Source organism: Cydia strobilella, chromosome 7 (genome assembly GCF_947568885.1).
Source record: "Cydia strobilella chromosome 7, ilCydStro3.1, whole genome shotgun sequence".
NCBI lineage: Eukaryota > Metazoa > Arthropoda > Insecta > Lepidoptera > Tortricidae > Cydia > Cydia strobilella.
The window spans coordinates 9,508,019-9,532,787 of NC_086047.1; the positions used below are offsets into that span (position 1 = coordinate 9,508,019).

At 36.7% G+C, this 24,769-nt stretch overlaps 1 protein-coding gene across 1 annotated transcript in view; it reads left to right on the forward strand.

The window, feature by feature from the left end:
• Positions 1-24,193, forward strand: part of LOC134743148 (protein qui-1) — a 133,796-nt gene extending 109,603 nt beyond the window's left edge. The window contains exons 16-30 of the mRNA XM_063676492.1: positions 6,867-6,990; positions 8,436-8,547; positions 9,560-9,838; positions 13,653-13,824; positions 14,854-14,972; positions 15,748-16,008; positions 16,711-16,881; positions 17,959-18,153; positions 18,718-18,916; positions 19,469-19,606; positions 20,239-20,325; positions 20,765-20,909; positions 22,033-22,105; positions 22,575-22,679; positions 24,113-24,193. Of these exons, the coding sequence (XP_063532562.1) occupies positions 6,867-6,990; positions 8,436-8,547; positions 9,560-9,838; positions 13,653-13,824; positions 14,854-14,972; positions 15,748-16,008; positions 16,711-16,881; positions 17,959-18,153; positions 18,718-18,916; positions 19,469-19,606; positions 20,239-20,325; positions 20,765-20,909; positions 22,033-22,105; positions 22,575-22,679; positions 24,113-24,193 (2,261 nt within the window). The remainder of the gene's footprint in view (positions 1-6,866; positions 6,991-8,435; positions 8,548-9,559; positions 9,839-13,652; positions 13,825-14,853; positions 14,973-15,747; positions 16,009-16,710; positions 16,882-17,958; positions 18,154-18,717; positions 18,917-19,468; positions 19,607-20,238; positions 20,326-20,764; positions 20,910-22,032; positions 22,106-22,574; positions 22,680-24,112) is intronic.
• Positions 24,194-24,769: the final 576 nt, after the last annotated feature.

Genomic DNA, 24,769 nt, shown 5'->3' on the forward strand with positions numbered 1-24,769 from the left:
TTAAACATTTACTTCGTATACGTTTCTCTGGCCCTTTTCTTTTATTTTTTTCTACTAATCGTACTTATTATCTACTAAAATGAGATAATTTACAATTACCTTTTTAGGTACTTGTAAATATAATTTGAATACTTGACTTATAATACCTCTTTTTACATGTATGAGATTGATGGTCGTTTTGCCATTTAATTTAAACTTTTTTAGCTTCCGCTTCACTCCGAAAAATGTTAACACCGTTTGTGACCATAAAACAAACAGACAAATATGATTTATTTCGTACGAATAACACATCAATTAATATATAATTTTAAAACTACTACATAAAAAGTTATAACTACTTATAATTAGATATGTAAAAAGGTAAACGATATCATTCATCTTTTTAGATATGGCATAGAAACTTTGCTTTGACCATGGAGACTATATAAAGGAGCCAAATCTCTATGTATGAAAAGTGTCCATCAAAAAACAGTAATTAGGCGGTGCCACCATACACCGAATTACTACTAAAAACAACCTACGTAATTTGGTCGGGTTATTTGTTGGTTCATGTTATACTCATGTCCCAGCCCCTAACTAGCGCCACCGGAGAGATTAGGAACTATTATTTAACGCTGAAAGCGGTCACTTTTGCAACAATTCTGCCATAAGAGATTGGCATCCTTTTCTATACCATCCATAGCTTTGACCTTTCAGTCATGTCATGTGTCAATGTTATTAAAATGTGAAAATGTATATAGATTGCAATGCCGTATTAAGTCCCCGGCAAGCTCGGCCGAAGTGCACCTACCCATACAAACGTAATTCCACTCTCATTTAAAAACTCCGTGTTGGATTGTAATGGAACTTTACACATACAATGACATAAGTAATTATAGCTCCAGTTTATAAAACAAACGAAATAGAGCAAAAACAAGTTTTGTATGAACAACTTAAATACGCTGTATTTTTTTAACTGGTATCTGAAGCTACTTTCTTGTATGGACTCCCAACTCTACTATAATATTCATTTCGAAACAGTTTAGTCAACCATAATGAAATTGACCAATCACAGCTCGCCGCGGTCAAGAGGACGTAACAAAACGATAGCTCAAATTAGTTATTTGTTTTAAGTTGTATAGTAAAAATAACTGCTTCATAAGTCAGAAAGGCGCATGTGACACCCTTAATATAGCAACATCCATAGACTACGAAAACCGCTTAGCTTGTTAGTCTCCATTGCTTGTTCGTGGCCTTAACACGGTACTAGACTGAAAAGCTCTCCATCTCGATATCACGATTGTATAAAATACTACATATTTTAGTTTTTTTATTCTTATACATATTTTTTCAGTTGACTGAGTAAATTGTAACAAGTACAGTTTCGTGTTACCGGGAATACCTTCATACTAACAACCTTAAGATTCCAGCAGTGGATTCAATGCGCATGATTTATGTTTACATCGCGATCCTCTGATGTTGATTAATGGTCTCGCCAGCATTGAAGTTGGATTCGTTTTAGCTTGATTGCCAAATTTCATCAAATATCAGGAAATTACAAGTATTTACTACGTATTTAATTATTAAATTAATTTAAAAAGTTAGTAAAAGAGAGAGAGCAATCAGAGCTTGGGGAGCGTATTTAACGTTTCATATAAAAAAAATATATATATCACAAAGTTTGCAGACTCATTTTGTCATTCGAAGAACAAATTAAATTACTTTCTATAAAAATATTTTAATTTGTGTTTTTTCAAGTAGACACACTACTATGACACTGGAGACTTTGGTCATTTTTTCCTTCGCATATGACATTTATTTCGGCTCATTTTGTCATTAATTACTCGGCTAAAAAACTTGATTAATCCTGTCCATTGATTATTAAGTTTTTATGAAGATGAAAAAAAAAAAGGTTGTAATTGTTTACATACATACATACATACATATAATCACGCCTATTTCCCGGAGGGGTAGGCAGAGACCACGGATTTCCACTTGCTGCGATCCTGACATACCTCTTTCGCTTCCTTCACTTTCATAACATTCCTCATACACGCTCGCCGGTTTAGGGTGCTCTTGACCTGGCCTTTCTTCAGGATTTCCCCGATCTGATCAGAGAAAGTCCGCCGAGGTCTGCCCCTTCCAACTCCCGTTTCTACCTCTCCCTTATACACTCTCTTTGTTAGCCTTCTTTCACTCATTCTTTCCACGTGTCCAAACCATCTCAACATACCTTTTTCAATTTTTGTCACTACATCTTCGTTCAGTCCACACTTTTCCCTTATCACACTGTTCCTAATTCTATCTTGTAATCTCACACCACACACACTTCTCAACGCTCTCATTTCCACTGCATTCACTTGGCTCTGATGCCTCTTCTGCCATACCCAACTTTCGCTACCATACATAAGTGTAGGCACCAGCACCCCTCTATGCACAGCCAACCGTGCCTTTTGCGACACCTTCTGGCTGCTCATAAAAGCATTAAGTGCCCCATTCACGCGATTTCCAGCACTCACTCTCCTTTCAATATCTTTATCATGCTTACCGTCCCTAGTGAATAAGGTTCCCAGATACACAAACTCTTTCACTTGTTCTACTCTTTCTTGACCAATCAAAATTTCGCAGTTTGTCATATATTCTTCCTTTTCAAATACCATTACTTTCGTCTTACTTACATTAATTTTCATTCCTTTCCTTTCAAAAGATCCAAGCATTCTAGTTACCATCTCCTGCAACTCTTCACCCGATGACGCTAGCAATACCAGGTCATCAGCGTAAAGAAGACATTTGACGGGTAACCCACTCATTCTCAGCCCACATTCATCATTTCTCAAATCATGCAAACTACTGTCCATGAACAGATTAAACAGCCACGGTGACGCTACACATCCCTGCCTAACACCCTTTTCGATGCTAAACCACTCAGTGTACGACCCGTTTACTCTCACACAAGCACTGGAATCCTCATAGAGCGATTTCAGTGCCTGAATGAGACGGCCGCTCAATCCATACACCGACAGTACCGACCAAAGTTCATTCCTCACCACTCTGTCATAAGCCTTTTCCAAATCCACGAAAGCGCAATAGACCTTCTGACCTTTAGCCAAATGCTTTTCGGCTATGCATCGCAAGGAAAAGACTTGATCCGTACATCCCATACCCTTTCGGAATCCCGCTTGTGCATCCCATACTTTCTCATCGGTTTCTTTCACTACTCTTTCAATCAATATCTTTGCATACAATTTGCCGACGACGCTGAGTAAGCTAATGCCTCTGTAGTTTTTGCAATCCAGTTGTGATCCCTTTCCTTTGTAAAGAGGTACAATGACGGCCTTGCACCAGTCCCTGGGCACTTGACCGGTTCTGAAGCACATATTGAAAAGGCGGTACAACTGACTTGCTACAATGCCTTGTCCAGCTTTCAGCATCTCGACAGAAACTCTATCATATCCTGCAGCCTTTCCTGATTTCATTCCTTTCAACGCTTTCACAATTTCATCCATGCTAATACTATCTTCGTTCTCCGACACGTTCTCAATGCTTTCATTCAACTCCGAAATTGACGTGCTTGCCTCCTCTTTATCAAACAAACTTTCAAAATACTCTTTCCATCTTTCTAAGATGCATTCTTCCTCATTCACTAATCTTCCATTCTTGTCTTTTATTGACTTTAGCTCAGAACTCTGGGTGTTACCCCTGGCTAAACGAACGGACTTCCAGAAAAACTTTATATTTGTTTGGAAATCTTGAGACAGCCTTTCTTCCATTTTATCTTTCTGTTCGTCTTTCTTTCTGTCTACTAATTCCTTTACTAAAACTTTCATTCTTCTATAATCCTTTTTCGCTTCACTGACTTCGTCATATGAAGCCGTGTGATTTCTTTGGTTAGCTCTTGTGGCTAACCAATCCAACCACAACTGTTTCTTCTTACACACAGCTTCTTGCACTTCTTTATCCCACCAAACATTCTTCTCCTTTTTTCCTTTGTGCCTCTTCCTCACTCCACATACTTCACTTGCCACACTTACTACTTTATTTTTAAAACTATTCCACAATTGTTCAGTCTCACTAATCTCATCCATACCATTGAATTCGGTTTTTAATCTACTCCTATACTCATCATTTACTCCTTCTTGTTGCAAATTCTCCACTTTTATTCTTTTTAAATCGGCAGTAACTGTACAGGGTTGTAATTGTTTAGTACGTAATTTTAGTATGATTGAACTATCTATTATATTATTTATATCATATTATAAACTATCTGGTTGGAAAACCCTTTATAACAGCCATATCGTCAATCGGGAAACTTATTAAATTTTATTCCGTATTCTCACGCAATAAATTCCAAATTAGAACTGATTTTCCAATTACTATTAGGGCCTTATGCTGGGTGAGGCAGTATTTCCCTCGTAGTTCCGAAACACAGAAGATTTCCACTTTTTTGCCTTCGAATTAATATTTATGCAGATCAAGCCAGAGTTCTTCATATTCAACGAAAGGGGAGAACACAAGAGGAAATACAAATTGTGGGAATCTCTAAGTGGATAGAGAACGAATTTCGTATCTGTGTTTGCAGTTTATTGTAAGGTGAAACTTTGATTGGGTTAGTTCCCGTTTAACTGCGAACGATTTGCGCAGTGGTGGCGCAATTTAATTTGGAGATGAACTTTTGTCGTAATTTGTCTTCGGTACCGGATGTTCCGGGACTGTTCGCAGAAAAGGCTTACCTATTCCGGTTACCTAATTACCCACTCACATGATAATGGCTGCACAGATACGGTATAAACTATTTTCAAAACACAGACTACCAACGTGAAAACGTTTAAAAAATGTTTTAACCACATAGACAGACTAAAGTATTTTTTATCTACATTACTTTGCAAGGAGTTTGAGAAGTGCGTATGTGAAAAGTAGTTATGTGTTTTTAAATGCCGTAAGTGGTCAAATTAATATAAGCGTGTATGCATTTATTAGATTAAAACTATATTTTCTAAAAATCTTATTTCAAAACAATAGATCAGTAGTTTTTGGTGGTGTTTCGTAATTTAAATCCCCACATTTCTAAGATTACCAAATATTTGTTGACTAATGAATTGTCATTTAATAGTTTGTGTATTAAAATACGTTTTAGTATCATTTAAAAGCTCATTAAGTCTTCTTTAAATTGAGTACAAAAAAATATTATCGCTTTAGATTTTTTATAAAAAATAGTTTTCTACTAAAAATCAGTAATTATTTCAGTGTGCCAACTTGGTGTATTTTTAATTATTATTTTTATTATAACAGCTCATAACTAAGGAATAAAAATAAAATCTTCGTTTTGTTACCTTTATAAAATAGAAAGAATCGTTGCAAATTCTTTAGTAGACACAAAGTTATCGATTTTTGAAAATAACATGTCACTGTGCCGTCGTCGTATCTGCAAAATGTCAGAGCAATTCAGGGCACCTTTTGTTAAAATCGGAGTCGTGCGAGTGGTTACTACAGACTAGTTGGTAAATAATGTTCCATTAAATTATCTTTCGATATTCAGTTGCGACTACTTAAAACTGCTGTAATTAGGAATAACTGAGAGAGGTATCGGTGTGAGACGTGTGTAGTTCAATCACATTTAGGTATTTATTAATTATGTTGCTTCCCATGAAAAGTCGCTTAAAAATGAAATGTAAAAAGATGTTAAAAGCATCTACTTTTACCTTAAATAATTCTCACATGAAGAGCAATAAAAAATAGATGAAATATTCCAATAAAATCATTATTTAAGCGTTTATTGTAAAACGGTTACTAGATTATTAAGGGTTATTTCTATTCAGAATCACGAGGACTATTGATGTAAAAAGGAGACAAAAGTGTCCGGAAAAAAATTATATTATTGTGTCGCATTTTCACATACGTTTTATATGAACCATCACATACCTACCTGACAACCAAAATTTGTATGAAAAACTGGCGATACTTTTTTTCTTTCTTTTAATTAATAGTCCTAGTGAGTCTGAGTCGAAATAACTCAAGAGTTGTTAGTTTTTCGAAGAAAAGTGAACCATTCACTTTTTTCTGAAGAGAGAAATGATACTGGCTATTCGTACAGATTCCTGCTCCAACACAAAAGCTGCATCAAAGTAAATGGTAATTGCTGCAATTAATGGAATTGGATTCGTATTGCTAATTGGATTTCCTCGTATCTTCTAGTTATTGTTTTCCGATAAACTGTTATTGTTGAAGTTCAATGGCTCGAAATTTACCTATCGCTGAATATATTTGATTATTATTTGTTGTTGTTATACAACAAAAAATTATTTGTTTGTCATTTTCGATTGTTTTTATTTATATTACAATACCATTTGTATGTCCTCCCATTATATTGAACCTAATCAACATGTTTAATTATCTTTAGCTACCTGTCTTATGTACAATAAAGTATTTACATACATACATGCACACATTAGTAAACTATTAATGTCTCAATGAATCACTTAATCAAAGTGACAATTTCAGAGGCGCCGGTTATTTCAATGAAGAAAATTAATTTTACCATTAATAAATATGCAAATCCATCAAAATAATGAAACACTTGAATAACACGTTAACTAAACAGAATTAATTTATTTAATGGGTTAGTAACGCAAATACATACTTTGAATAGAGCGGCGGCATATACAAGTAGGTACTTATAATTGATACTGTCCATTTGAATAAATATATAGCTGTAATTATATCTTACCAGAAAGCTTTCAAAAGATCCAAAACGCACAACGAAAAATAAATTAATATTTCTAACGTGTCACACATACGAATTTCATACGATATATTAACACGATCCATCATGGCCACGTTTCATTAGACGTTAGGTGAAATAATGAATATGTATGAGGGCAATTTTCCAGGTCACTCGGGCAGGATCCTTTGCATGTGCGTCACGAGGGAGTCGCAGTACCTACTTACGGGCTCCGAAGACACCAGCGTCATCGTCTGGGACCTTCACACGCTGGCGGTGAAGGCCAAAATGACGTGAGTATTAAATTTGTATCGAATATGGCCGTTAAGGAGGCTAATAACGAACGTTATTACATACATAGTATTAAAAAACAATACATTTAATGAATAAACACATTCTCAATATCAAAATCAACACAAATAGCTTAAGAGAAAAAAGGTCTCCGAAAAAAAAACTAAATCGGCACGAAACTAGAGAACGGCCCGTAAACCGTAAACAAAGACACTGTGCGTCGGATTAAACCGGTTTTAATTGTTCTAAACCGGTTAATCTGACAAGAACTTTATGAGTGTTCCCCTAAAAACCGGTTTAAAATTAACGATATTACGAACGAAACCGAAAAGAAAAGGTTTAACCCGTTTTCGAGCCCTGCAGTTTATTTCATTCAGCAAAGTAATCTATTAGGTTCCTAATAAAACTTACGTTTCACAGTATTTTCAAGAAATTACATAGATATATTATTTACTTTATTCATGAAAACTCCATGAAATACTCTTATTTAAAAAGTTTCGCTCATACATTATTACGAACAGTAACAATAAAACTAGCAAAAGTGTTTTGGTTGGAAAAAAAACACCGTTCAAAAAGCGTTTATAAACATTCATAAATCATAACACATCTGCAACGTTCTAACATTATCGTTCTTGTTAATGTTATTTGATTACCAAGAACTTCTGAAACGAACACGCTATAGTATCAAGTTACTAAATTATAGTTAAATATGTAGCTAAACCAGTACTTTTCGTGACCCGTCCTCTCCGTCCTCTTGTTTGTTTCCACATAATCTGGGTTCCGCAGTTTACGCAATTACAGAACATTACTGTTACAACACAACTATTTGTTCACAACTGTTAAACATTATTCGGTTCACGGCATTTAGGGGAGAGTGGGGGAATTGGGAACGGTGGGGTAATTAAAAACAGTGATATATATCATTCTAATTGCACAAAAAAATCTTGAGTAACACAAACATAAAGAGATTCGGAAGCTACGCACATATGGTCACAATTAATCGAACAAAATATTTTCAACTTTTGTTATATTTTTTATCATACATCATGATATATGTAAGGATGGAGTTTTTGAAGTTTTTTGTATTCGCCCAAATTTAGTAGGATAACATTAACTTAAAATTATTATTTTGGTAAAATCAGATAGACAGGTAACCAAACTAACGGTTAGCATAAAAAATAATTTGGCTTATGACATTTTTATATCTTTTTAAAGCGTTTGAAGTTGAGTGTTCCCAATTCCCCCACTCTCCCCTACGGCCACTGGGGTATAATATAACAAGCTAAACTTGATGAAATCTAGTCTGATGGTTAAAGATTCTCCCACGATTCCTCTTTACGGAACACGTCTACTTTTGGTTGTAAATGTTACTTTTTATGCCAGTCTATTTTAAGAGTGGCAGTAAGCTATAGTTTATTTAGCTAAGTGATTGTTTGGTTGGACGCAGGGAACACATCGCACCTGTACTATGCGTGGCAGCTGTCGTGAATCGCTCGCTGGTGATCAGCGGCGGGGAAGACTCGGCTGTCATCGTTGCGTCGCTGGTTGACGGCTCACTTGTACGTACCTATACAATTTTTATTACTCATCATGCGACAGTAATGTACAATCAGCCGCAGAGATAGTTGACCCCGCTGCAAACAAATTTCTATGTAGGGGGGTCAGTTATCGCTGACTGTACATTAGAGACACCTGTACCTAATGATGACCATCAAACTTGTGAAAATCGTTAAATTATGAAAGTCAATTCTGTACCTACTCGTGTTTATTCTACATATCGCTGTAAAAGTTAAATCCGAAAGTTATCAGAGAAAAATAAAAGCTAAACCCATTTCAAGGAAAACACGGCATAATACAGCTATGACAAAGCAAAGCCCATTTTTGCTCAGCTGACCTGAGACTGTGGACTGATTTCAATTTACTACGTTTTGCGCTATCACAAAATCCACTGAAAATGTGGGTGCTGGTTAAAATTAAGGGAGACCAGCTTTTGTGTTTTACTTTCTATTTGTGCTAATAAAGTTTTTAATTTGTTCTTTATTGTACGGTGTAACTTCAAAGAACAATTTTATTTATGCTAATAATACCCGCATTCGAAAGTACAGGACAATCGCATTTATCAAAGAGTTTATTCATTGCGTTTACTTTTGATAACATTCTCGAATTAATTTATGCACTGCAAACGGAGAACTTATATGTTGATAAAATTTCTGTTTACTTTCTAATACTTAACTGCATAACCGTCGCTGTACATTTGATTATAATTATATCTATTTTTGAAATATGTACCTAATGAAAGAATAGTTAACCTACTATTCATTGTTCTTCAAACTTCGTATATTAAGTAGGTATATACCCAGTGTCACCAAATTTGCTGTACGCAAGACGAAATACCTTGGGTAATGACTGAGTGTAACTTTTATTACGATTCATCATAAGTAATCTGTCCGAGCCTTGGGGGAGGCCTATGTCCAGCAGTGGACGTCTATCGGCTGACATGATGATGATGATGATGATGATGAATCTGTTATTAAATATCTAGAGTGGGACTAAAACATTGTCATGATTTAGGTGACAAAACTTGACCACCACCGGGGCTCCGTCACGGGCGTGAAGGTCCTCCAAGACGGCGAGATCGTGGTCACGTGCTCCCAAGACGGGACAGTCTGCACGTGGAACGTAGACAACTTCACGTTGCTCAGTACCGTCACGGCTGGCATGCCCGTGCACGCCATGGAGATCACGGACGACAACGTGTTCCTCGTTACCCTGCAGGGAGAAAACGAACTTCATGTGCGGACCTTCATCACTGGAACGTACCTGCATATGTTGAAGAGACATAAAACTAAGGTTAGTTTCGTAATGTTTAGAATATGAGGTAGAAAATTATGTTTTTCTAGCAGAAGAGGCTGCCCAATGTTTGCTATAAGGTATGTAGCGCCTGCTTCAGCTAATTGTGTGCAACAGCGTATATAATCATATCATATGCAACCGTCGTCTACGAATTCTGTTAGGTATTGTGATTGTTCAACGCTTAATAATGAGAAACTTTTGCGAAGTTTCAGATGGAAAAGTTCGGTATTTTTTATATGAATATGCAAAACGAAGCTTGTCCACGAATCTGTATCTTACTTATCGTAAGGATCACTTTATAAATGTCCAGTTCATAGAATACACACACACTAAGCAATTACCTTGAGATTGAAGATAATCCTCTCTGCATGGGTGGAAAGGAAAAGTAGAAAATGCTCGGCATAATTTATAATTTCTGTTCCGCTGTGTAATCGCTGCATGGGCGGTAAAATAATTGTTTTATCTCGCGCACCACGGCTTATTTGATTAAATTGCAAACCTGCTTTTGTGAACCCAAAATGCTTTGTTTGAAATGTTTGCTCGAACCATGAATATTTGTTGATACTACGCTAATAAAATTAATTAAAGACTGTACACGATGAAATCCGGCCACGCATGATGTGGTAAATCTTTTAAATTCATGTACATTTTCAAGCAGCACTTTTCCTTTAATAATTTGTGATTATCAAACTACATAATAAAATTAGAAACCTAATATAAAGTTAGATTGTCTGTGACTTTGAGCGTTATATATTCCAAAATTTCCATTAAAAAATATTTTATTTATTTTTAATTATATAAATGTATTATACCTTATTACATTCTCTTTTCACAATACCTAACATTTTTCTGATTGTGTTCAGATTGAGATAGTTCTGAGGTGTTTTAACTTTGGTGAATTTTACTTTTTGACAAAAAAAATCCTCCCATATAAAAACAACTTTCAGTGCTTGGAGTAGAAAGTTTTCCTGACTACCTCAAGTAGAAAAGAGTTTCAAAAAGTATGTTGTTGGTAAGATGACATTCTAATTAGCATAAAACAGCTTATGAAAATATAAATACAAAATTGTGGCATTTTAGTACGAAGCGAGTGAAGATTATCAAATAACGCTGCATGGGCAAAAATTTTAGGTATGTTGAAATATATTTGGCGAAACCTCACAGAAGCCCATACATTGTAATATGATTGTATTTTTATTATAAATTACAATAATTACAGATTATTAAAATAAAAGAACTGCTTGAATATGTGCATTCGGTAAAAGTATACACCAGATCATGCATGGCCGGGTTTCATCGTGTACAGTCTTTACTCAAAATAATAAGTTGAAGATTTGTGTACTTATTACGCTTAATGCAAAAAAATTCAAGCCATTGTCTTGTTTTTTTTTTTGCATCAGCGTAATATTTTTTTATAATATAGGAGGCAAACGAGTAGACGAATCGCCTGATGGTAAGCGATTATCGTCGCGCAAGACACCCGCAACATCAGAGGGGTTATAAGTGCGATGCCGAGTTTAAGATGGGAGTACGTTCTTTTCTTGAAGGTATGAAGGTCGTATCGGTCCGGAAATAGCACAGGCGACAGTTCATTCCAAATTTAACTATATTGCAATATGTATTATATTACACCTCTACTTTGTCTAAATACATACCTAAGTATATATTTCGTATATCTTCATGTTATACCAACAAATATAAAGACCTTAGAATAAGTAATACTAGCTATACTAGCTTATTGTTGAGCGTTATTGCTTCGAATGTGCTTGTTGAATGCACTAAATAGGATTGTCGACGTGTTACGGATAATACCAGTGGCAATTAAAAAAATGTTGTTGCTACTTGTGATTTATTGAAGTCAATAATTACTAAAAATGCGTTATGATAAATAATTAAATAGGCATTTTCTATAAATATAATGATTGAATTAATATGCTTATATGAATATTATGTATCTAATATTATTCTGAACTCAACAGTAAATCGAACCTCATTAAGTACAGTCACCTGCAATATTATGTAATACAACGAAGTTCGCAAACATATGTGACATGATCTTATTTGTAGAGCCATAAGCGCGTGTCACATATTTTTGCGGCCTTCGAAGAATAACATATTATTGCAGCCATTGCAGGTGACTGTACAACTAAAAACTTCGAGAAAGGACCATCCGTCCTCTGTAACTTTATCTGGAAACACTGGCCAACAATTACCCCTAAACTTGGCTCGTTATTCTCTGCACTGCACGACTAACTTTAGATTTAAATGCATCCGCACAAAAGGAACATTAATTAACTGCCCGTAGTAACCAGATAGCGTAACACTTCGCGACAATTTCCAACTAAAATGTTGCTTATTCAGGTTAATAGCTGGTATGAATTTCTTTGTGAGTTGCCTGCAGAGATATAAACCTATAAATTTTTCATAATGTCAGGATAAGTTCAGGTATTTCTTAAGTAATTAATTGGTTATTAAGATTTTCAGAATATGGCATCAACATGATATAACGTTATTCCATAACAATTTACACACACTAGTATTTTGGTGACATCATGCTTGTTATCATTATGTAATATTATAATTAATAAATAACAAACACGACTTTTAGTATATTTTTATCAATCAAAGCTTCTCTTGAATCTTGCTTTAAAACTGATTAATCTGACGCATTTCAAAATACTACTAAGGGCCAGGCTTTAATCAAATGCCTCAAATGGGTATATCAATTCAACCAACCCTTCAACTCTTCAGTGTGGCTAAAAGGGCCAACAATCAACCGCTGTAGGGCTGTATCGCGTATCTTGCTCCAACTTCTCTGGGCGAGGTAATTGAGGGTCTCTAAATTGCTTTAGCCCTTAGTTATTCTCGACTAGTGGAAATAAAATACAACTGAATTGTTGTAAGTGGCTCTCGAGTTCTGCCTTATTGCATTACTGGCAACGTCGTGCTAACTGCCCACGTTTACAGACCTATTTATCCATTGGGTACCTACGTGTGAACATTTGCGTAGTTTTTATTTTATTTTAATGCATAGGCATAGAGAAATAAACTAGTAAGCATACATAGAGGGCTCACTCCATAAATCAGTCAGCGGAATTATTAGTACTGCTACTCAACAATAAGTGTCGCAAGGAGCGAAAAGTCTAATGCTCAACAATTTTCAGCTAATATTATAATCGGATTAACCGAAACTCTATTTTCAACTGCTTCTGATTGTAATATTAGTTGTAAATTGTTGAGCAATACACTTTTCGTCAGTCGCGACACACGTGGCATCTATAGTGTCGAGAAGCAGTACTGATAATTCCGCTACTTGACGCTAGATGTCGACTAGGAAAACAATAGTCGTTTTGATAACAAAACTGATGTATGGAGTGAGCACTCTATACTTATTTATTTCTCAATGGCATATGCCTAATACAGGTACAATAAATAATAACAGTAAACTTGCACCATCCCACTAACCCGGGATTAAGCGGTTAAACCGTTAACCAAGTGTCAAATTGTACTGGTAACCCCAGGTTAGTGGAATGGTGCAAGTTTACTGTTATTATTTATTGTACCTGTATTAGGCATATGCCATAGAGAAATAAGTGGAGCTTAGTATAGAAAACGTTTTTTTTATAGACACTTATTTTAGATATTGATGTGATTAATATTCAGTGAGCTTAGTACGATGGCGCCCGACAGTATCTCGCGCGCAAGACTAATACCCGTCCCTCTTAAATTATTCATACAGTTAGAAAACGACGGGTACTGTACGGTACGCTAAGCCTACTGTGATCTTATATTCGTTCCTTTCCCAAAACAGTTAAAGTGTTTCTGCGTGGCGCATGACTCGTCGCGCGCGGCGGTGGGCTGCTCAGATCAGCGCATTTACGTGTACAGTTTACACACGGCGCAACTCCTGCGTACTATCGCCGTAGCCCATGATCTGTCAGCGCTGGCGGTGGCGGACAGGGACAACTTCCTATTGGCTGCTGGTGAGACAGCCGACTAACCGTATTGCTATCTTTATGGTCGGGGAGCCGAAAAGGGGATTTTTGGAGTCACTCGAGCGCGTCAGATTAAGATATAGGGGATACCTTGCATCCTGTTGAGTACTTCCACCAAGTATGCGTCCTTGACACCGAGCAGGGAGTCCAGAACAGCCCGTCAGAATAGTAAAAAAAATCGCCACCTTGAAATACTCGAGCGCGTCAGATTAGGATATGGTGGATTCATTACTTGTTAAATAGTGCCCTTTCAATAATCTGACGATTTTAGCGATCCGTAAGCGAGTGGCAAGGTCACAATGTTGCAAAAAAATATCGCGACCTTAACTTACTCGATCGCGTTCAATTTTATTGTTGTTTTGAAGGGAATAATGCAAGAATAACTAAATAAAAAAATCTGCCGATTTGAGCAAGCAGAAGTGACAAAAAACGTTTATGAAATTTAGTGAACTCAGCTCTTTTTCCCTTTTACTTTTTAGCTATCTCTGGCTCCTATTTGTAAATTAAGCACACTTATAGATATTTTCTAGGTGATGTAAAGCTTACGGATGTAAAAATTTCATCTTAAATGTAATGATATAAAATTAAATTAAATTGTAATTTATATTAATTTTTAGTTATGGCATATTACTTTTCTTTCCTTTTTTCCTTTCTTTCTCTTTCGCACACCCTACCCATATAGCCCTCCGTTGCCTTTATTTTAACAATACGCTTTTTTACGAAACAATTAAAGTATTGTTAATAGTTTGATGCAAGGTATTCCCCCTTTATGTTAATCTGTCGTGCTCGAGTATATCCCAAAATCCCCTCTTGGGCTCCCTTACTATAAGTGTAATAATCTTAATGTGGATAACAACATGATAACAACCAAAGTGAAAAGACGACATTACTTATGCATATAATGATGTACTTTTGCCCACTTATGTTGCCCAATAATCCATGAGATCTTACATTTTGAATTGCTAAATAAATTGTATGCAAATCGATAACATATTTGATACCTTTCTTTATTTGCAGGTGGAAACAGAGTGACAATATACTCATTTCATACAGAAGATAATTTAACAAATTTCCGCCCTACGAAACAACTAAAACGACGACAGACGAAATCAAAAACTAACATCAGCTTATTACAAGTAAGTTTTTGCATATATTGCATTTTAAAGAAATATCGTTCAACAAATCTACTGAGAAGCTCGTGTTGGCTAGGTTAGGTTAGGTTAGTAGTCAATAACTACTAAAATCGTATTTTCATGTTAAGTGTACATGACTACTCGTTTAGCAATATTATAGCTTTCCTCCTAAAATAGGTATTAAGCGGTAGGTAGGTATAGGTAGGTAAAATAGGTAGGTAGGTAAATAATGTACAGTTTAAATGTAATTATAAACAGACCAAATCCTCATAGACATAATACGTCGTCAGCTGCTTTTAATCCTTTTAGTAAGCCCGTTTTATGTTTGAAGCACCAAATTAACTGTCAGCAGAATTTCCGCCATACTGAGCACGCCGTTGCATTGACTGAGTAACCTGATCTAACTTTTGCACTTCACTTTTTACTATATTGGATTTTAATTTAATGATTTCGTTATTTTTATCGTCCGCTAATAATTAATTATGAAACGGATAATTAATTTCAATACAGAAAGTCAAGTGTTTGGCATAAATTGTGTTGAACAGGCATGGGTCAAAATTCACTTCAAAGCATCGGGCAACTTTATATTTCGCCACTAACAACGTCTAGTCATGGAGGTAGGTAGTTATTGGCTAATATTTAGTAATACCCATACTCGTACTGTGCTCTGTCTAAATTATAACATATTTTCGGCATAGGTAGCTACTTCTACAAAGTGAATTAAATACCAACTATCTCTAAACTATACTGTATTTACTCGACTACTTTACCTTAACAGGCAGAACAAAGTGAGTTGATACCGATCAGCTGCCTCGAAGTGTCCCGAGACGGACAACTGGCAGCGAGCGGGTGCGCGCGGGGCCTCGTGCGCGTCTGGCAGCTCTCTACCCACCGGCTGCAGGCCACGCTCAACGGCCACATGGGCCACGTGACGTGCGTCACGTTCTCGCCCAACAACCTGCTGGTGCTGAGCGGGTCTGAGGACAGGACGGTAGTCGTTTGGCAGCTGGCGGACAACTCCCCTACGTTGACCTATAAGGTATTATTTTATGATTCTTCTTATGAGTAAATATTTTTTTTCAGTTTGAGCTTGAAATCGTCATCAGTTATCTCGAAATTGGTTGATGAAAAAGTGATTTGTACAAATAGCTCACTTGGAGCATTTAGATACATATTAAAAACGCTTTAACTGATTTGCAAGACCGAAATGAAACCATAAGTGTTCCGTTTGTCAAAACAAAGTTTTGCACGGAACACTAAAAACGAATGGAGCGGCATTCAAATGTCCGCTTAATCGTAATTTGATCCATTGTAACGCATCGCTTGCACCAATATATAAGCACGAACGAGAGGCATAGTAAAATATAGGATCAAAATGTTGCTCAAGGACTTGAACGAAATTTTATGAATACAGCCCTATTCAAGGTAGGTAAGTACTTAAGTTTCAAAATTATATGTATTAATTAGGTATCAAAACACTAGATTATTTATTAGGTAGAAATTGATTTCCGTTGGGACAATCAATACAAAACATGTATTGGACCAACGCAAACGCATGCTGCGATCGTGGCCCACAAATGGACTCGCCAAAAAATCATCACTGACACTTGGGTCGGCATTATGCTGAGGCGAGCCCATTTTGTGGTAAACACTGCAAATATGTTCTAATTTAATTTTCCTTGTAATGTTACTATGTAAGTTTATCACGAAATAAATAATTTATGATTTATGTATTTCATAGGGTCACTCTGCCGCTCTGCAGTCCCTACTGATGATGTCGGACAACCGGCGCGCGATGTCGGGCGACCGGGCGCGGAACGTGCACGTGTGGCTAGTTGACTCCGGCATCGTTCTACATTCCACCACAGGACCCTCGGCGAGTCTTGAGGTCACTCTCAATATGAAGTTTGCTGTAAGTATAGATATTTTCCAATGATATTGTTTGGTTTCATCGGACGAAATGTTTTAGGTCATGAAATTATGGTCATTCGGAATTTTACCGTTGGACCTACATAATAAAGTAGCATAATGATATAGATATAACAATTTATTCCTACACGCAAAAACCTATTTAAACTCTATTTTCCTCTCTGTTACTGTATGTAATTTAAAAATCCTTTCAGTTCTTAGTGTAGGCACATGTAAATAAATCAGAAATCTTCAAAATACTTCAACTGCAACCCTCATGAGTCCTTTCACTATAAGTAGTACTGTACGAAACAACCTACATTATTTTAGATGGATTAGAAAGTAATAACACCGATTAGCCGACCCATAAGTGGCAAACTAAATCAAAACTTTCATTGGCAAACACGTAATACCACTTAAACAAGTGAAACATTGCCCAGAAGTTTTGTCATTGAATCCAACTTGGCTTTTAAAACTTTTGACTTGTCTTTTTTGTGATTGATGCCAAACATGTGGGACACATATTTAATTGGTTCTCAAGATAACGAAAGTACCTAATTGAATATAAAAGGTGTTTCACTTGCCAAGAATGTGTGGCGATAGTCACTTGCAGACTCCGAGCTCACCTCAAAATGTGAATTTAGGTAGCTTTGTAAACCTATCTACCACACGTATTTATTCAGTTTTTTAGGGTTCCGTACTCAAAGGGTAAAAACGGGGCCCTATTACTAAGACTCCACTGTCCATCTGTCCGTCTGTCTGTCACCAGGCTGTATCTCATTAACCGTGATAGCTAGACAGCTGAAATTTTCACAGATGATTTATTGCTGTTGCCGCTATAACAACAAATACTAAAAAGTACAGACCCCTCGGTGGGCGAGTACGACTCGCACTTGTCCGATTTTTTTTTTCTAATGGTATGAAGGTTCCCGGCGGTAGAGTGAAGGTAGAGTGTTCCAACACGCTTCTTCACGCTTCTCGGGTTTCTTTTTAAAATCTATATAGGTATATTGAATTGACTTTCCTAGGAACGAAAAGTTATATTTGTTTTAGAAATATACAAACATCTTTTCCTAACCAGGTGCTGTCGGATGGTGATAACTCAGTCCGCATTTGGGCGCTGACGGGCGGTGAGGGCAGCGACGAACGGCGCACAGTCTCCCACGCTGAGCGCGTCACATGCTTCGCGGTCACCGCCGACTTGCAACACGTCGTCACCGGCTCCATGGATATGTCGCTTAAAGTGTGGAAGCTAGACGGCGGGAAACTCTCACAGGTTAGTTTACTTGGGGCATGCCAGCGTGCTGATGGCGATTAAATTCGATCGGTTCGGACGGCGCGAAACTACCACAGGTAGGTTTGGCATTATCAGCAGCATATTTACATACTGCTGGGTTAAGGCCCCCTTTCAAAAGAGGATTCCCAGCTAACTTGCGGCTACATACCTATTGAAGCTAATACTTTGGTGAGGTGAGCGTTCTTTCAGTTAGTAACATTTGAGCCGTTCAAAAATTGCTGTAGATACAAACGGCTTAGAGATTAGGAATTTTGCAAATTTATTTACAAACGATTTTATACAACCTTGACCTATTCTAATAAGAGGTAACTTACAGTTCATACGGCTAGCGTACTGAGGTTTAAAACTCGCTTGGTTATCCAGTATCGTCTTACTGGTTTTTGAGTTTCATATAAAACTGAACTTCAACATGTGATTTTTCATGTCCCCAAAATTATTTTTTTTACAAATATTTTTCTGGCGTGTCATTTCAATGCATAATAAATTGTAAATTATTTTAACCTATTTTATCCTTCTTTATACTAAAAAGTTTTTCTTGTTTAGGTCCTAGTCGGCCACTCAGACATCGTGACTTGCGTAGCAGTTGCCATCACGAACAAGACACAAGTCGTGTCCGGCTCGTGGGACTGCAACCTCATCGTGTGGGACATGAACACCGGCTCCGACCTGCACCTGTTGTCCGGACATTTAGGCAAAGTCACGGGCGTCAAGGTCACTGGAGATGGGTCTATCGCTGTTTCAAGTGAGTATTGTCTTTCTCCTTATTTTAGAGCTTTAGTGGTTAGGGTTTATGTGTTTGTTTTGCTGTTTTAGTTTGGTAATTTGTGTACTTTTAAAATTGTGAACAGAAAATAATACAATAGGAAATTTTGCCAAAGCATTTTAGGATTTACCTACTTCTAATACTATATCCTCCCTCCTCCTCCTCCGTCGTTCCCTCATTACTGAGGATCGTGACTCCTTCGAAGAAGTTTCGAAATGGCTTCTCTCCATCGGCTTCTGTCCTCTGCCTCGTGGAGAGCCCTGCTGACCGACATCTCCAGGCTTGACGCCACCTGGTCTGTTCAACGTTTAGGACTCCGACCACGAGGCCTTTTTCCTTCCACTTTCCCGGTGACCATAAGGCGCTCTAGATTGTCAGAGCTTCTACGAGCAATGTGACCAAAATACTGAAGAATACGGTGCAGACACGTCGCAGAGAGCCTTTGAGAATGTGTAAGGTTGAGCTCTTCTATGATGGATGCGTTCGTACGACGCTTATACTATATGTATATCGATTTGTTCTGTTTGTAAGGCGCTGAAGACAAAACGTTGATAATCTGGGAGACAAAGCGTGGGCTCGCTCTGACGTCCTTCGCTCTGCACGTTCCAGTTCTTGGATTGCAGATCACAAGCGACTGCTCTCGCATCGTCATACACCTTCTAGACAGAGGTATTTGATTTTAATCTTACACTATTTTATAACTACTAGCACTTGTAGCAGCTTTCAAAAATCAAACTATCTCATCTCATAAATCAGCATTTACTCGTAGTTTGAGCTCGGTCGATTTCTGGACCTTGACCGCTTTGGCCGGTGACGCTAATATGAATTTTTTTTTATACTATAGAAGGCATATTGGACCGTTATTTGGCACATTATTTATTAGAAAAACTTTTTTAAGATAATTGCACCTAAAAATGTTGTGTATTTGTTTTTTTCAAAACAGACGGGAACTCTAAACTGCCTCGTGAGAAGATATAATTTATCATTTCTTCGGCTAAGTTCTTAAGTACTTAGTTAAGAGTTGTTTTGTGTTCTTGTCTAAGTGAGTACAATTTCTTAACAAGAACAAAGTTGATTCGTTATATACTGGGATCACTAGCAGTCTTACAACGTAGTGTTAAACTTGCGTTGTCATATTTTTTCAGTGATATTTCTCTTTAGCGTGTTTTAATTCGTTTATTATTTGATTTTTCCGGGCAATACCTGTTTGTTATTTAAATACCTTTTTTTTTAAATAGCAGAGGTATTACTTACCGATTCTTACAGTGGAGATGTTAATAACGTGGATGTGACTTCAACAGGTTGTCTCCCAATTATTTGTCTACATAACACACCGGCAACTTACGTGAAGATCCCAACGTATGCAGCCCCAACGAAGAATACCGACGGTATGAAAAAAAACTATTTATCTCGTATAATATGGCAAGGAATGCGTGAAAAGAAATATAAAACTAATCATTGAAAATATATTTTGACCGCATATAAGTTATGATATAACTATTTACGTACCCGTTATTTCTAACTATTATTGTTAATATATGTTATTTTTATGAAATAAAGAATTTTGTATTTGTATAACTAGCAACCCACGTGCTGGGTAAATCTGACACATAATTATGTTTCATATGTTCTTGGTCATTCAAATAAACGATGAGGGTGGCAATTTACGTGTAAGGGATCTCTCGAAATTATAAAAACTAAACATACTTAAGCTCTCTAAGTGTTTTAAATATAAACAGCCTAGGCTTTCGGTCTAATCAGAAGCTTATTATAAGTACTGAATGCTTCTACTAATTTGGTTTGCTTACACCATCATTGTTTGTACAGAATTAAGACCATTGGCTCCGAAGCGGCCGATGAGAAGACTGCTCAAGAAAGAGGTGTCCTTAGACACTTACACTTGGCAGAAAAAGTACGGTCATCTCACTTCGGCGGCTATGATGGCGCAAGTAGACGAGCGGCTCAAACGAAGGCGAGATAACTAATTTTTATAGAATTCTTTTCTTGGGCAGAAATTGAATATTTTATAATGTTTCAGATTTTAAGTCCGAAATTGCATGTGAATAAATATATGTGTGTAAATCTGTAAATATCATTAACCTTGGACTAACTTCGATTCTTTGATTATATTTTTTTGTTGTTTGTCGAATTATTTGCACCAAATATTTTTATAATCTGTTTTACATTTACTATATCAAATATTATCTCCACTAATTAACGATTACGTCAAAAAACGAATTAACATTGTATCAGATACTTATTGTAACACTAAAATTATTATACATTTATTATACACAGTAAACTTAATTATTATAAGTTTTGTTTTTGATGAAAGGTTTGATTATTTTTGTTAAAATTTAGTTAGTTGTACTCGTAACAAGAGATAAGTCAAAAGTTGGTAAATGATTGTAGATTATTTTATGAATGTTTCAGCAGTAAAATATAAAGTGGACTGTTTAATTATAAAACTTTATAATTGAACATTTATTAAAATTTGTATTATTTACACATGTAATGAATCTTTACTTTACTTTTAGTATTGTATATACTTACTTCCGTTGGCGCTACAACCCTTTGTGGGTCTTGGCCTCCTCCACAATCTTCCTCCAGTTGTCGCGGTGCCTGGCGACCTTCTTCCAGTTGGTAAACTTTCCCATCTTCCTTAGATCTTCCTCTACACAATCCATCCAACGCTTCTTAGGCCTGCCATGCGGTCTTTTTTGTTGCGGCGTCCACCTTGTCATTACTTTTGCTGCCCTTTTGTCCGGCATCCTTTCAAGGTGACCCGCCCATCTCAGCCGCTGCGACTTACAGAACCTGACGATGTTCTCGTGCTCTATGAGTAAATCCAACTCGTGGTTCATGCTTTGACGGTAGATATCATGTTCTTTTACAGGACCATAGATCTTTCTGAGCACTTTTCTTTCGAACACTGCAAGTTTTGGTTCGTGTTTCTGAGTTAAGGTCCAGTATTGTATATAACAAAGCATTATATTTAATACTTTATTGGATGCTGTTAAAAGGTCGAGATTTTCTTTATAGCCATTTGATTAAAATTATCTGGAATACATTTAAACTGACTTACTCATTTCTAGGTTTTCCGTATCCGCTTCCATGGAGGAAATCTCAAAAATACAAGAAGCGAAAAACAAAGACTTGGGCTCACAGGTAAACATTTTTTAAATCTTGCATTAAATGAATCTTGTAAACTCCGCTACTTGTCTTACTTCCAGTGCGCCGCGCCGCGAAACAATTTTTTTTTTAAATATTCGTCAGTTTTTAGACTTGTCTCGCGATATTTATTTAATTTAAAAGAATTGCTTTATTTACTACAATGCTGATAGAATTATTAACTAAAGAGTTGTACCTACTTTATGTAAAAGAGCTGACATTCAGCTAAGAAAATAGTGACGGTTACACCGACAGCTACTTAAGGCCGGTACAGACGGGCTGCATCCCGACTGCAACTTGTATGGGAACTGCACGCCGACGTTGCAGTTGGCGTGCAGTCGTTGTGCGGTTCCCATACAAATTGCAGTCGGGTTGCAGTCCGTCTGTATCGGCCCTTGCGGTTACAAGTTTGAACCTCTTTGTAGGAACACATTCTCGCAAATTCAGCCATAATTCTGAATTATAGGTTAGCCTGGGGCCCGAGGAGGCCGCGATCGCGCAGTCGCAGCACTTCGACCAACTCGAGGCACTTTGGAACAAGGTGTCGCCGCCGCGGCGGCGCTCGAACAAGGTACATACCTAATATTATTTGTTATCTAAACGACTCCGTTAGTAAAACTTAAATTATAAGCAACGAGTGGTTGACAATACGGTGTGAGTTTCCTTATAGATAAAATAACGCCGCGAAGTTGCTTCACTTGCCGGCATGCCAAAAAGTCTGCTTTGTTTGCGTCAAGCGTGATCCAGAAAAATACCGGAGAAGCAGTTTATAAAATCAAGGAATACCAAAGTAAAACTAAAAAACGTAAACGTAAAGTTGAAGTAAAAGATAAGTCGGTTAATTATTTAATATAAAAATTAAATATATAAATTTAAAACTTTCGCGTTGAACACATATTAAATCACATTTAAAATCGGGTAAAATATAATTCCGACAAATTTATGGGTAAATGTTTGTTTCTCGATCGTGCACTTATTTTACAAACTGTACCACAAGACATTCCCTTGAGGCAAGAGGCACTTTGTCAAAACCAGATTAATCCAGCAAATGCCAGCTGGGAAATTTATGTAGGGGAGACCGAGTTGACTTGTGACAGAGGAGAGTTGTGACATTGTCGATTTTTAGGAACCTATTAACTGTTAGCCAGCTTACAACAACAGTGCGTGTTTGTTAGCTAGTAACTTGAACTAACAAACGCGCGTTATTGCGAGCTCGTTATTAGTTAATAGATTCAAAAAAATCGACTATGTCACAACTCTCCTCTGTCACAACTCACCTCAGTTTCCCCTAATTTAATGAAAATTATGGTGAAAAACTAGAAATTACTATAACACGAACTGGGCTATACATTATATAGACCCATATTTCACTTATTTTTATAAAGAAAAGGACCTACTGTATGTAATTGCATGAATTCTATAGCAATTTAAAGTATTTTTTTTTTCTTACTCGTAATGAATGTTAATTATAAAATGTAATGTTTTCAAAAGATGTGTCCCGCCGAATTTGTTGCCGGTCTTATATTGGGATACCCTCCCCCAATTCAGGGGGGATTTAAATCTTCTCGAGGCAGAGGTGTAGGGTTAGAGCCGGCGTAGCTTTATTCGACGTTCATAAGCGCATTGTAATATTATGCCTACTTGAATAATAAACTATCTTTATCTTTATTCCTTTCCACTTTGCAGTTTGATAAATACTATGAACTTTACCTATTCCATGACTCGCTAATATTAAGTTAGTTAATTTTTCATTAGACGCACCAGAGTTAATTTTCTACTCTTCCAACAGAATCTTAGTGTCCTTGAGGATTACAAGCTCCTTGCAGTATTCTGACTTTTCTAAGCTGACAAGATTGGATAGCTTTCTTGATAATTTTAATTTTTAAAGAATGATGAACGTATAATAAATTATTGAGCAAAAAACGATATACCGTTGTTTGTTTTATTACTCGTAAAGTCGTAGGTGAATAAATACTTAATTTAATGATTGAATGATTGTTGCAGTCATTATCAAAACAGAGCTCCCTGATAGAGAGGTTAGACTCTTCCGACGAAGAACACACGCCTGTTGAAGAACAAGGTTAGTCGTAGACATCAGACAATTTTTATTTCGTGATTTTGAGCCAGCCAGCCACGAAACTTATAGTTGAAAAATACGCTGAATTTAAATGTATTTATTTTTATTTGCATTTGCTTTATTTTTTTTGTCAGTTGCATGGCTTTGATTTTCAATAAGTTATTGACCCTTCTTTGGCGCAACACACACGACGTCGCGATTTTTTTAAAACATGTATACTGTACCTATAGTCATTAGTCAAGGTCCAAATTACCGATAGATACGTGATAATGATTTAGACAGAAAAGGTCGTGTACACATATTTTTAGCGCTTGGTCCGTTTCAAAAGTGTAGACGTTGACAGTATATGTATATGTAAAGTTATGTAAAAAAAATTGCACATCATTATAATATTTCATAAAACATGTATGCGCCTAGTTAGTTAGTTAGTTTTGCTGGGCATTTTCCGCAACTCTACATCCAATGTGCCTATTTTGCGTAAAACGAGGTAGCGCTACTCTAACCACCCCAGCTCCTCTACGAAGCCTAGCAAAGTCTTCAGGTTGCTAGTTGCCTCCTTTAGTGTGCATGGATTCCCTAGGTAT